We start from the raw sequence: 13,037 nt of genomic DNA on the forward strand, positions 1-13,037 counted from the left end.
TCGGAAAAGTCCGCTGTGGCTGGAGGGTTCGCGGTAGAATCAGCAAAGATGCCAGCGTTGCCAGCAACAGCACCCGTGTCAGCCATGGTTGTTCGAGCTACTGTCAGGCCTACCCAGGCTGCCAGCTGAGCCCTGAAGGTTGCAAAGTATCGCTGCAGCGTGGACGGACGCCAGTAGAGGTCCCCGGAGGGTCCCTGGAAGACGACAGGGGCCCTCCGAGCAAACGCACTTGCAAACGAGACCCTGAGGACTCGATAAAACCAAATATTCCGGAGCACCAAAAGCTGCTTCCTTCTTCTTTCGTCTTCGTCTTCGTCTTTTCCCGGACCGACCGGATTGACCGGAAAGATGCCAGCTTGAAGGTGGATCTTCTTGATGCCATTCATTTTCTAGCGATGTCATGGGATCGCGTCAAACCCGACACCATCGCCAACTGCTTCAAGAAGTGTGGCTTTTTTTGTGCATCTGGCAATACGGAGGAACATGGAGCTGACAGCGCAGAGATGACATCCCGGACTGGGGTGACCTCGATGTCGACGTGTCTCCGGAAGAGTTTGTATCGGCGGACGACCAACTGGCGACATGCGAATTGCGCACCGTCCAAGACATCATTGCAGATGTTACCGCTGAAGAGGAGAGCGACGACGATGACAACCAAGACGCCGGAGATTGCAGCGGCGATCGTCGGCCATTAAATACTGACAGTGCACTCCAAGCTTTGGATGGGCTTCGTGGCTTTGTCGCATCTGCGGAGCTGAGTGAGGAAACTGCTACTCGTTTCTACGAGTTCCAAAAAAGCTTTCTTCAGGACCTCGAAAAGCAAAAAGTGCAACGCAAAGTGATGGATTATTTTAACGTGCTTTAATAAAAGCAAGTTCTGTGCCAAGTATGTATAGGGGAGAAAACCTGGGCCAGGGGGCGCTGCGCCGCTCTGTGCGGCCGCGTCGTCTGCTCCCCGCCGCATAGAAAAGCATGCTGTCGTCTGCTCCGCGCTTCTCTCCAGCACGTGTTTGCGCGCGCGCGCTCGGTTGTTCCTCTCCTCCTCCGGCCGCATTGTGGCCGCCGTCGCGCTCCAACAGAGGGGGCAAGAAAAAAAAAATGGAATAAAAAAAGTGACGGCGCGCTTTTTCGCAAAACTCGTGAAAGTGTTTTTCTCTCTTTCGTGTTGAAACGATGGTCGTCGTTTCTTTTTTTTTTTTTTTAGGTATCTCGTACCGCTCGTATCTCGCACCTCTGTTTGTAACTGGCGGTGCCGCAGCAGCCATCGCAGAACCAAGTCGGCCTCAAGAAACAGATTTATGTGATTAATGCCATCACACGGCGCTTATAAAGGGAAAACACATACGTCAATCGTTCTATCCTCATACGCGATCCTGCTTGGGGAGCTCAAAACTGCGCATTCGGTAGAGGAGATAACTGAACTAGGGATTGCACAGCGTAGCTGTGGAATTAAGAAGACAAAGGTTTACTTGGAGAGATGTCCCGCGCCTGCATAAAAAGTCGTCAGGCATTTCCTTGCTCTTCGTCTCACAGAGAGAGGAAACTGCCGAAAGAATGGCATGCCTCGGCTTCTCGTCAGTGATCCAGGTCGTTAAGAAACCTCTCATCGTTAAAGGTAGATAAGCCATTGATTTCGGATGGCAGCGCCACAGCAGCGAACTTCCCCTGACCGCTGTCAGCAGGAACCAAAGGGTAAGGCGGCATGCTTTGTACCTTTGTAGGGAACGCGTCCTAAACGCGCCGAAAGCAGGCACCATGGCGCCGGCAGCATCGCTTAAAATGTCTGTCCCCAAAGAGTTGAATAGGCCCCTTTCAAGTGAGCAGTCACAAATGGAAAGGAAGCTCCCCAACCAGTGCCCGGAGCACTCGTGGCTGTGTACACGCATATCAATTCTCAACGAGAAGGCTGGACCCTTCATTCTCTGAACAACATGGACAGAGACATCAAGAGGTGCCGCCTCAAGTCCTTCAAAATACCTGTCGCTTGCCTCTGCCTTCGAGTACCGAATTCGCATTCATGTTGTTCTTTTTTTTTTTTTTTTTTTGTCTGAGCCTGCCAACAAGCGCTCTTTGAAAACAATGTCCGCGGCGATCAATTAATCATAATTTCTCACTTTCAAAAGCGCCGATAAAAAGCGTGCCTCCAGCCAGCCTCTTTGTCAGCCGGGGCACAGAAAAAAGCAAAAATAAGAAACACCACTGGCAAAGAGCGCCGGCTTTGCGCGCACAGACGCACGACCATCCCCCTCGTCCTTTCTCCTTCTCCTGCTCCGTGTGCACGTGCGGCTGCCTTTAGCACGCGCTCCCGAGCGAGCGGGCTGCGCAGACTCCGCAGACAGCCGCGCGCAGCGCGGGCGCGGGTGCGGGTGCGCGTAGGTTTTGTAGTTCCTCTCCGCTCCGCTGGAAACCGAGCGCTGGCGTCGCGGAGCAAACTCCAGCTTTGGTTCCCTATTATTCGCGATCTTTTGGAGTCCGTTTTGGATAATACGATTTTCGGATAATACGCTTTTATTGTCGGAGCCCGTGGGAATCGTATCAACGAGATTCCACTGTATCGATTGTTTCACAATTCAAATTTTTCCACTTTCGAAGCGCTGCATGACAAGTGGCGTCATCCGGTGGGAAATAAAAGAACCCTTCTTTCAGTTTTGCTCTTGGTTTTATTTTTTCCGCCTTGGCCGCGCCCGTCCAGATGGTCTCCAGAGTCAGGTGGTCGGCGCTCCTTGTTTACATCGTGGCGTTGATGCCGCACTCTCCTGCTGCGTGGAAAAGGCGTGGTTCCGCAGAAGTTGACGCATCGGAGAGTTCATTTTTGGATGCGAACAGCAGCATTGATGACTGAAGACGAATTCGGGTCTTCAGGCTTTAGCACTGACAGCGAAACTGCTTCAAGCTGACCCGGAATGTCAACAGCCATGCCCCGATTAATTTCGCCCGCAATCACTGGTCTCACGATTCGAATTTTCCCGCTTTCAAAGCGCATCTTGACAAGTGGTGTCATCCTTAAAGGAAGTTTTACTTTTGGTTTTATTTTTCCTATCTTCCCCACAGTCAGGTGATCGGCTCATCTTGTTTACATCATGGCGTCGATGTCGCGCGCTCCTGCTGCGCGGAAACAGCGCGTTTCCGCCGAAGTTGATGCATCGAAGAGCTCATCTTTGGATGCGAACAGCAGCAGTGATCACTCGGAAGACGAATTCAGCTCTTCACACTTTAGCACTGACAGCGAAACTGTGTCAAACCGACCCAAAACGTCGACAGCCATGCCCCGATACATTTTCCTTTCGCCCCCGAAATGTTGTGCTTTTGCTGCGCGCTGATCAGAAGAGATCTTCTGAAGGTCACAACTATTATCTGCAGGGTGACAATGTCTTTTGGGCACTATTGCTTGCCGCTGTCATGCAGGAAGTTGTGTTTTCCGCTAGAGGACAGCCATGGGTCAACCTCGGTGTAGTCTACCTCGACTACTGTTTTCTTTCCTAACTCAGCGAATACTGTACACAGAAAGCTAGAATTTGCTGCAATGTTGCATTGGTCCTTGTTGTAAAAAACATATAACTGATGCTTTTTTGTGTTTTTTTCTAACTTCAATTTTGTTCTGGTTTTTTTTTTCATCTCCTGTTCTATAAATATTTTGATTGCCACTAATAATATTGTGAAGAGGAATTCCTCTTCTACATGCAGTGTGATACTAGACAGTCCTGTACCAAGTGAGTTTAATTAAAGAAAAAAAAGTAATAATGACACCACCCAAAAACCACCACTTTTACCGCGGGCAGGAAAGAGTTAAATGCATCGGCCTAAAAATGACACAGTCTTCGTTTTCTTTGTTACAACTCGCTTTGAACTCGGAGGGGTGCAAAGATCCTAGTTCATTGCCCAGGCTTCTAATGCACCTACATTACTGCCAAGAAATTTCAATTTTGCGTTTTACAGATGGGGGCTATGACCGTCGGCCTTGTAGGCATATTTAGGGTGACTTCATTGCTCGGCGAGACTTGAAACTGCCCTTCACAAGGCTGATATGAAGAAAATATTTTAAGCTCAAAATATAAAAAATTCCAAAAGATGGTGAGTTACCTTAGGTGTCCCCTCCCCCCCATTTTTAAGGAGAATGAAAATTGGTTTTAAGGGAGTGGAAGAGAAAAGTAACTGTCTCACTTCTTGGTGGACAGCTCAGCTGCATCTTGAGGGAAGGGAGGAAGGTGGTAGTGATAGACGGCGGGAGGCTCTTATATAGTTTCGATCATGTGGAATCTTTAATGTATCGTGACATTGCACAGCACACGCGCGTCTTTGTATTGTAGCTCCATCGAACTGCGATTGCTCTGATCGATTTCAAACCAGGATTGCCTTTATTACTAGCTGTGCACCTTAACTAGTACTTGGTCACTAGGGATTGACTGGAAGGTGGGTGGCAAGGAGGTAATGCTTCTTTATCTGCAGAGGGCAATAGTTCAGATCGCACAACTGCGCTGCCAGGCAATTCAACAATACAATCTGCACATTACTTCCTTGCGTCTTTGACTTCGCTACCTAGTTAATTTTCGACTTTGAGTGCAACTCCACTCGACCACCACCTGGCTATGGCCAGCTTGTTTTGGAAAGTTTTGGAAATTTGGTTAAAACCGAGTTTCAAGAATTGAATTTTGATATTTCTATCCGTTTTTATTGTATGTTATGTGTTCCTTAACCCGCCCGTGATCAGCTACTTGCTCATGCATTACTGTAAACAAAGAAATGTGCTGGGGGTTTGGACTTTGGCTTCGCCTTTCGACTAATGCATAGCCTGACTGCAGTGTTTTGTGTTGATGTGGCATCTTCTGCTTTATGACCGCCATGCAGATGAGGGCTTTGAACTGAAGCATGACCGCCCCTACCTGCTGTCTATGGCCAACCGGGGCAAGGACACTAATGGCTCACAGTTCTTCATGTGAGTGCTGGCAGTGCCCTGTCTCACACATTCTCGCCCTGGTCCCACGCTCATGTGCATGCGTTTGGTCAAAAAAATTTCAAACAGGTAGAACAAAAATTTCTAGGATAGATGAGTGGTATAAAAATGTGATTGCTTAATAGTTTGGCATAATGCAGGAATGTAAGCTAAAAGCTTCTGATACCTTAGGAAGCCTCCGGCCGCGTGTAGTTACTTCACGTCGGTACCATTTTCGAAATATGTCTGAGAACTTAGTCAGAAGGAGTTTATTCTTCCTGGAAAAGTACATGACACAAAAAAAGTTACATTTGACACTCTCCTAATAATGCATGAACATATTACTTCTACAATAGCATTCGCAACCACAAGTTGTGCACAGATTGCAGGATGTTACCTAAAACTGCATGACCATATCACAGAATAACTTTAGCTATAGGGCACACAAGAAGAAAAGCTACTTTGGCAGCGATAAATTGTGAAAGAAACTTCTCACATAATGAACGACGTTGCTTCTATGAATACTACAGCAGGGAGGATGTTCAGTGCTTTCGATTGCCTTAAGAAATATTCAGCATTTTTGGAGTCATTGTTTTCATGAGTTTTTTTTTCTGGTGTATTATCACTTGCACAGATGCCGTTTCATATCTGTGGCTCTAGATGCTGTAGACTGTGCCACAGTGTTATTTTTCCACGGGAAGTATATTTTGCCATGGTCACTCTTTTATAACCTTTTTTTTTTCTAGATATCTTTAATATGTCATTGCATATTGAAGAACCCCAGGTGGTCGAAATTTCCGGAGCCCTCCACTACGGCATCTCTCATGCATAGCCCATTGCTTAGCATGCCTTTCTGTTTGTTTTCAGAACCACACAGCCAACTCCTCATCTTGATGGGTAAGCCTTATTTTTTCAAGATCATTGGAAGGTGGCTGCCTCATTTAGTTTTCTCTCCCTCATCTGCAGTCAGTGGACGTAGCAAGCTGATAATGGTCGTGATGGAAAAAGTAATAGAAACGGCTCATGGTGGCCTTTTGCTTTTGTCTTGCTAGTAGGCAGTCCCTGAGCTGATAAACATCTCACTTTTTTTTTTTGCATGGATTCGAATTGCTGAAATAATTGTTACAATGAATGGCTGCTGTTACAGAGAGATTAGCCGTGATGGCCTGCTGTGATCGGTCCGCATGCCGCAGCTTCATGAGCACGGTTGCACTCCTCACGCCTGTTGCCGCATTGTGTTCTTTATGGCTCAGTCTGAAAGTCGTGTGGGGGGCTAAGAGCTGTTAACGGTTCGTGCATGCAGGCGGTTCGGAGTTTATTCCCCAGTGCCACAGGGTAACAACTGGTGATACACTTAGTACAGGCTTTCCATGCTCACCTGGTGCTTGGCTTAACTGGGGTTAAAGTGCTTAGGAAATAGGGTTTGGGAAATGGAAAGAAAAAAAAATCTGTCGTCATGTTAATAGTTCATTTGCCATTTGAGCGACACTCTGCGTTTTGTGCGACAGGAGCTTTGCAGCAAGACCACTCATCTAGCTAGGCCCTATGTGCTTTGCACGCTGGCTGCGTGGTCATTGTTGGGCATGGAAAATGTGGGACTGTTGTATCAGCTGCAGTCTACAGCTGTGACTCGACAGCAGTTTAACCAGGCTTTAAGCAAAATGCAGTGTGAAGCTCAGTGGTCAAACTAAACATTGTTGCTGGATGGACACACACCATATGTTAGGGAGAGGGAAGCATCCCAACTAGCTGACACCTTGACCACAGCCAGACCAGTGCTGGAGCTGTCTACCTCCAAATGGTTGCTAATGGATAAACACCAGGCGCATTAACTTAAACGACATTGGGAACATCACCATGGAGTCAGCTTTCTTAGCTGTTGAATATTTTTTTTTACTGCACACCCTCGTACCGTAATCTTTGGCTGCTGATTGTACCTTGGGAGTCCCAACACGTTTTTGATGGGGCAAGCTTTTTGTTGTCTTTGCAGGGTGCACGTGGTGTTTGGGCAGGTGATCAAGGGTGAGGAAGTGGTGCAGGCGGTGGAGAACCAGTCGGTGGACGGCAACAGCTGCCCGCTCCAGCCTGTTATCATTGCCAACTGCGGAGAACTAGTGCTCAAGCGCAAGCACAAAGGTGTGTGTGCAGACGGTTTCCGAGTTGCTTCCATTTGCCATTTCTCTTGAACATTTTATCATTCACTTGGGGCACCTGTGTCAGGTGGGGCAGCTTTCAGCATCTGACGAAGTTTTGCTATGGCTTCTTCCACTCTCCCTCTTGTTCTCATGCTTTTCCCTTCAAAAACAGGGTATTTCTGGGTTTATAGGTCATCCTATAGTGTGTTGCATTGTATATCATGCATGTTGTTGTAGCCGTTTAAGGCACATTCAAATCTTCCCGCTGCTGCAACAACAACTGCAGACAAAAAGCACAAACGGGCAGCGTCCAGCAGTGGGGGCGAGGAAGAGGGCTCAGAGCACAAGCATCGCAAGCACCACAAGCACCGTTCCAAGAAGTCCCACAAGGAGAAGTCCCGCAAGCGGGATACCAGGTGAGGGCATGGTGTTCTACTAATGCTTGCTATTATCTGGCCAGGGCATTCATTCATTATAGTATTCATATGCAGTTACAATCATTCACCACAGGTTGATAGGACCTGACGGCAACGGCTTGTTCCTAAGCAGTTATCCTTTGAAAAGCTGGGTTTATTGAAGCCCAGGCTGGGCTACAGCTTGTACTGCATTGGGGAAACGGATGAGGAATTGGTAGCAGCAGGTGTCGAACCCACCCCATCTCGGTGACCTCCACTTGTTTCCTTGTGCCAGCCATGGCCGTGCTTATTCCCCCTGACCTCGCTGCTTCATCATTTCTACCTGATTCCGTGCTTCTACTGGCTATATTTTCCTTCATTTTGCATCGTCTCTTCACTTGAGAGATCGCATTTTGTTTAATTTCGGTTGGGTTGAGATTAACCCATGTTTGGTTTCCAGTCCACACTCCTCTCTGTGGTTTTTCTTTGCTAGCTCTGCTGCTCAGCTTTAGCCTTCCTTGGCAGGGGTCATGGAAGAACAGTGCTCTAGTGGCCACGTAGGAATCCTCAAGGTGCAGGATTCTTGAGAGCGGCATCTCAGACTCAAGTTCTGCTTGGGGCTTTTCCTTGACTACTTAGACATACCATGGATTTTGAATAAACTGTTTTAAATGATCAGCATTCGTTGGAATATTCCAAAATGCCTTGGCTGAGTAGTAGCACCTTTGGGTTGTGGATTCAGCCTCTTTCGGACACTGTTCAGCTGTGTGTACCACTGCCTCTCACAACGTGCAGTGCGGACAAGCATGCATCGGGAGACCAGGCCGAAGAGGATTCCTTCATCAAACCCGAGGAGATACCGGAAGTGCCTGCCAACAACTTCCTGATGCGGCGTGTGCCTGATGAGCCGGCACCCAACTACTTGTGAGTTGGAATAAATGGAACTTTTTTTGGGAAGGAGCTAGTGAAGGAAGCCAGCCATTTTGACTGGATGCCAACAACACAACCTTGTGTAGACTATGGGGCGCTTCAGGGAAACTAGTGATCCACGAGTGAAAGTAATGCCCACTTTTGGCAACACTGGAACTGCTGTCAACGAATATTGGCTTTTGTAGTGTGCTGCCCTTGTCTGGTATTTCTGTGGATGTACGCCTAGTTGTGTGCTGTGTGGAAGAATATGGTTTTGTAAGTAGGTTCAGTTAACTTGTGTGAAAATAATTGTGAAAATAAGTTGGCCTGCATGAATACGTAATTGAATTCTAATAAAAAAGAGACTGTGTTGATTGAAAATGGAGCTTGTGCAAGTTAGAAAAGACTGATAAAGTTACAGGTTTTTTTCACCATAGTCTTTTCATGGGTAAAATTAGTTTTTTTTTTTTTTTTGGTTTCAGGTTTATGAAGCTATGTTGTGCCATTGTTTGCTTCCAAACGATTACAGTGTTGCAGAGTATGGGTGTACAAAAATTATTCCTTGTTCAATTTTCTGAGCTGCCATTGTGTCTTCTTGTCCATCAGACACGAATGTAATCTATCGACAAGGAGCCAAGCAACTGACTTTTACTGAAAATAAAAATTGGATGGAGTTGTCCTGAGTGTCCTTTCGAATAGTGCATCATGTGCCTTAATTTTGTAAATGAGTCAAGTAATGTTCATTCAAGACAGCAATTCAGGGCTTTCTTGAACAGATATTGATTAATCTTCAAATACCAAGTTTTTTTAAGTGTTCTTCAGCAATTCCAAAACAATGTCAGCTCCAGCACCGCATGGCACTCAATAGAGCCTCGTTGATACACTTGCCAAAAAAATGCAGGGGGAGACTATATTATCCGAAGAAATGCTTTGATCTGAGGCCATAGAGATTTACAAAATTTGGTTCAGCTTGTATGAAGACATTTATTCATGCTCACACGTTTACTTATACAAAGGCGAGTCAGCATTTGCTGGCTGAATATCAGGACAACTTTCCCAAACCAAGAAATCAAATCTGGTAACGTGCAGTGAGATTTTACTGTCCAGTGTGAGAGAAAGGGTAATGGCATGTTTTATTCGCTCATCAGAACAAGTAACCCAACCCCACGTGGTGATATTTTTATCACCATCATCACCAGCATAAATGTTCATTTCTCTGGCATGGGCTGGTTTGTTGTTTCAGTTTTCCAAATTATTACTTACAAATGGTTACTTGCAAAGACGACTATCGTTGCAGTGTACAACACATATTTGTGTGCATGCTGTTACAGCTGGCATGGCTGTGCCCTTTGTTCACTCTGTGCAAAGTTTCTTCGCTGTGGTAGACATATGCCCGCCTGAAGGTGGAGTACTGTTTTTCGTGTTAAGAGATGACGAGCTCGACGTCTTCTGTGTGCCTCATTTGCAGGCAGCAAGGTAGGAGGACAGGTGGCTTCTACAGCCGGCGCCCTCAGCTGTCTCGCTCAGGCCGCAAAATCAAGGGCCGTGGCTTCATGGTAAGTGTTCTAGTGTGGCACCCTTCGAAGCGCAAGTTTCAGAAAGGAGCAGCAGTGGTGTCTTTCGCCAATGAGCTGATGTGAAGCTGTTTTCATTCGGTGTGCATCTGATTGTTTGGGAGCAGCTTCCTCCCAACATTTTTTCTTTTTTTCTTCTGTGGTCGTGAGAAAACGCTGCAATATGATTACAACGCTTGTGTGAGGCCTGGTGATAGTAGTTTGAGGTGCTTAGTGCGGCTTTCGTCGTTGAAGTGTTGCCGGCTCATCAAGGCTAGTCACCAAAAAAGCATTTCCAGGGACCCTAACTGAGGTGCACAATGTTGCACTAGTCGCCAGAAGGGTTTGGAAAGGAATATATCGGTGACTGTACGCTGCACCTCAGAGTGATGCCTTGTATGCAAAGTGTGAACGCAATCGATAGTTCACATCAGGGGCATAAAGGAAGCTACTGGTATGCGGGGTAACAAATGGCAACTCTCCTCTTCGTACCTCATTTCTCCCGTGCGTTACGTCAACACTAATTTCTTCGACGCAGCAGAACCAGGATACATGCGCACTGTCAAAAAATAAAGGTTTCATCTAGCAGAGACCATTGTAGGAGTTGTAACTAAAGTTTTAAGGGCCATTCAGGTATTATTAGGTATGTCTAAATCAGAAGTCATTTGAAATAGCCTGCTGTCAAGAACTTTTGCTGCCATGGAGTTTGTGACCTTGTTCTGTAGGCACATGTACACTCTGCAAGCAGTAAACTCTTCAAGTTTCTTGCTTTTTATTTGTGACATAGAAACCATATTGAAATGTGCAGCGTTACCGGACGCCGTCGCCCGAGGGGAGCCGATCGGGGAGTGAGACACCACCGCACTGGAGGCAAGCACAGTCACGGATGAGACCCTTCCGCGAGTACCTTGAGCATGCCCAGGAAGAGGAAGAGGCGGAGGAAGCTGGTGACCAGCCAGAGCTGTGAGTGTCCTCAGGCTTGACCACTATGGGGTTGTAGGGGACGCTGCTGAAGCGTTTGCGACAGGTTGGCAAGACAAGTGCATGTTACACGTAGTGGACGCTGGCTGCATCGAGCTTGACAATTATTTATTAATTTAGGAAAGGCTGCAGGGATCTTTACCGTGGGACTTAACGAAAAGTGATTCTTCAAAAAACAAAAACCAAAAAAAAAAAGAAATTAGCTGTGGTTTAGCTTGTGGTTAAACCCGGAATTACGCGAGAGCTATCTGCATGGCTACGTTTAGGTTCGGCTTAAAAGTAAAGGCATGGCTTTTGCACTTAGTAGTTTACTCTATGGTTTCAGCTTTATTTATGCCATAGGGGCACTTTTAACCACTAAAGTACGATGAGGCGAAAGCGTCTGTTGCGCGGTGGTCCGAAGCCCTCCACTGCGGCACCTCTTTCTCTGTTTTCACTCCCACCTTCGCGATGACGCGATAGCGTAAGCTACCAGCCAACATGCACTGATGCTGGCATCATTGCGCTTTTAATTTTCAGTAAACTTTTCACTTCTTAACAGCCATTAACACTGATGACAGCCTTTTAACTATTGTAAACTGCAGAATACATTAATAAATAGCTTTTTGTTGGGAATTATTTGTCTGTGCTCATTATCATCAGCAGCTACATTTTTGAGCCTCTTCACTCGTCAGGGAATTTGACCTGAAGTAATCAGGGAAAACCTGGAAAAGTCAGGGATATTTAAAGTAGTGGTTTGTTGGGCACCCTGGTGGTGGTGACAGGGTTAAAAGCAGCAAACGAAGATACTGGTGTTGCACTTAACTCTATTGGGCTGACTTGCGCCCACAAAAGAATAAAGAAACACGGCGGCATCAGAAGCAGCAATCGTGCTCATCGGTCGCCGGTGTCTAGATAAACCCGCAAAAGATGGCCAGAACAACCTGATGGAGCTGTCACGTCATTGTTGAACGGAAGCCCTTGTTAATTTGGCCTTCAAGAGACCAGAAAAAATGCTCAAAATATTGAATGGTCCTGAAAAAACTGCTGAAAATTTTGCATCACGGCAATTTGATCTGATAAACACCTGCACAGTGGTTGTCTGCATTTGATATTAAACCGAAGTGAGAATGACGAGGGGCTTCCTTTTTTTCCCCAGCTTCGTTAAGTGCATTGCTTTGTTCATCACTGTTAAAAAATTAGTTGTGATGTAACTCTGGTTAACCCTTGTTGAATTGCGATAGCAACGGTGGAAGCTTCTATTGCCTGCTACATTATTCCCCTATCACGCCCTATCAGTGTAAGGTGCTACATTATTGGGGACACTTAAAGGGCAACTCCGGTGGCTTTTGCATCATTTTGTGTTTTTAGTGTAATTACATTCCACGCCATGTCCTGACTTCAAAAAAAAAAAAAAAAGTTTTTCGAAATTCTAATTAGAAGTATTTAAAAAAAAAAAAAACAGCAAATCAAAACTGAAACTGCTTTCACGGCCAGAAACGACGTCCCAGTTGACGAAATGGTGACGTCACACTCAGTATTAGAAAAATACTCATGTGTGCGTTGGATGGTGAAAATAAAGTATGGAAATCATGACGCACTGCATAAAATGTCTGAGGTAGTTCAATATAAGCCTCACAATTTCATAACCACACGGGAAATGGACAGTAACGCCGGTATACTGTTTGTGACGTCAGAAACTCAGTGTTGCCCACAGAAATGCTTTCAACTTAAGCCATGAAAATCGCATATTTTAAAGCCGTGTTGCGTGTGAACAGATTATCGTACGGCGCCAAAATATTGTAGAATGCGTCAGAACGGAAAGGAGAACCTATGATAAAATTTTTACTAGAATATTCGAATGTCAAAAAACCTCCAGAGTTGCTCTTTAAGCTGATCCTTTAAGAGTGCGACGCGAGAACGTAAGCTACCAGTCCACATATAAATGAGAAGGGTTCAATGCTGCTGAACTGAATGTGGAGTGAAGGCATAAGCTGCTGGTGATTGAGCATTCTTCTTCTTCGCGGCTGCTCAAGGTCAAACGTGGCCCTTCCTGGGACGACGTGACGGGCTGAAACCTGGCGCAGTATCGCTATCGCAATAAAAGGCCCCCGCTACCCTTTTCGCAGTGCAATGCAGTGCTTTGCAATACCAT

The 13,037-nt window shown here is 46.2% G+C and overlaps 1 protein-coding gene across 1 annotated transcript in view; it reads left to right on the forward strand.

Moving 5' to 3' along the window:
* The window catches only part of LOC146185797 (uncharacterized), a 57,821-nt gene that overhangs the window by 29,697 nt on the left and 15,087 nt on the right, over positions 1-13,037 (forward strand). The window contains exons 6-12 of the mRNA XM_084606736.1: positions 4,846-4,933; positions 5,798-5,827; positions 6,921-7,066; positions 7,352-7,481; positions 8,256-8,384; positions 9,838-9,925; positions 10,731-10,885. Of these exons, the coding sequence (XP_084462862.1) occupies positions 4,846-4,933; positions 5,798-5,827; positions 6,921-7,066; positions 7,352-7,481; positions 8,256-8,384; positions 9,838-9,925; positions 10,731-10,885 (766 nt within the window). The remainder of the gene's footprint in view (positions 1-4,845; positions 4,934-5,797; positions 5,828-6,920; positions 7,067-7,351; positions 7,482-8,255; positions 8,385-9,837; positions 9,926-10,730; positions 10,886-13,037) is intronic.

This window comes from Amblyomma maculatum, chromosome 6 (assembly GCF_055883805.1).
Source record: "Amblyomma maculatum isolate TAMU_Amacu chromosome 6, ASM5588380v1, whole genome shotgun sequence".
NCBI classification, from domain to species: Eukaryota; Metazoa; Arthropoda; class Arachnida; order Ixodida; family Ixodidae; genus Amblyomma; species Amblyomma maculatum.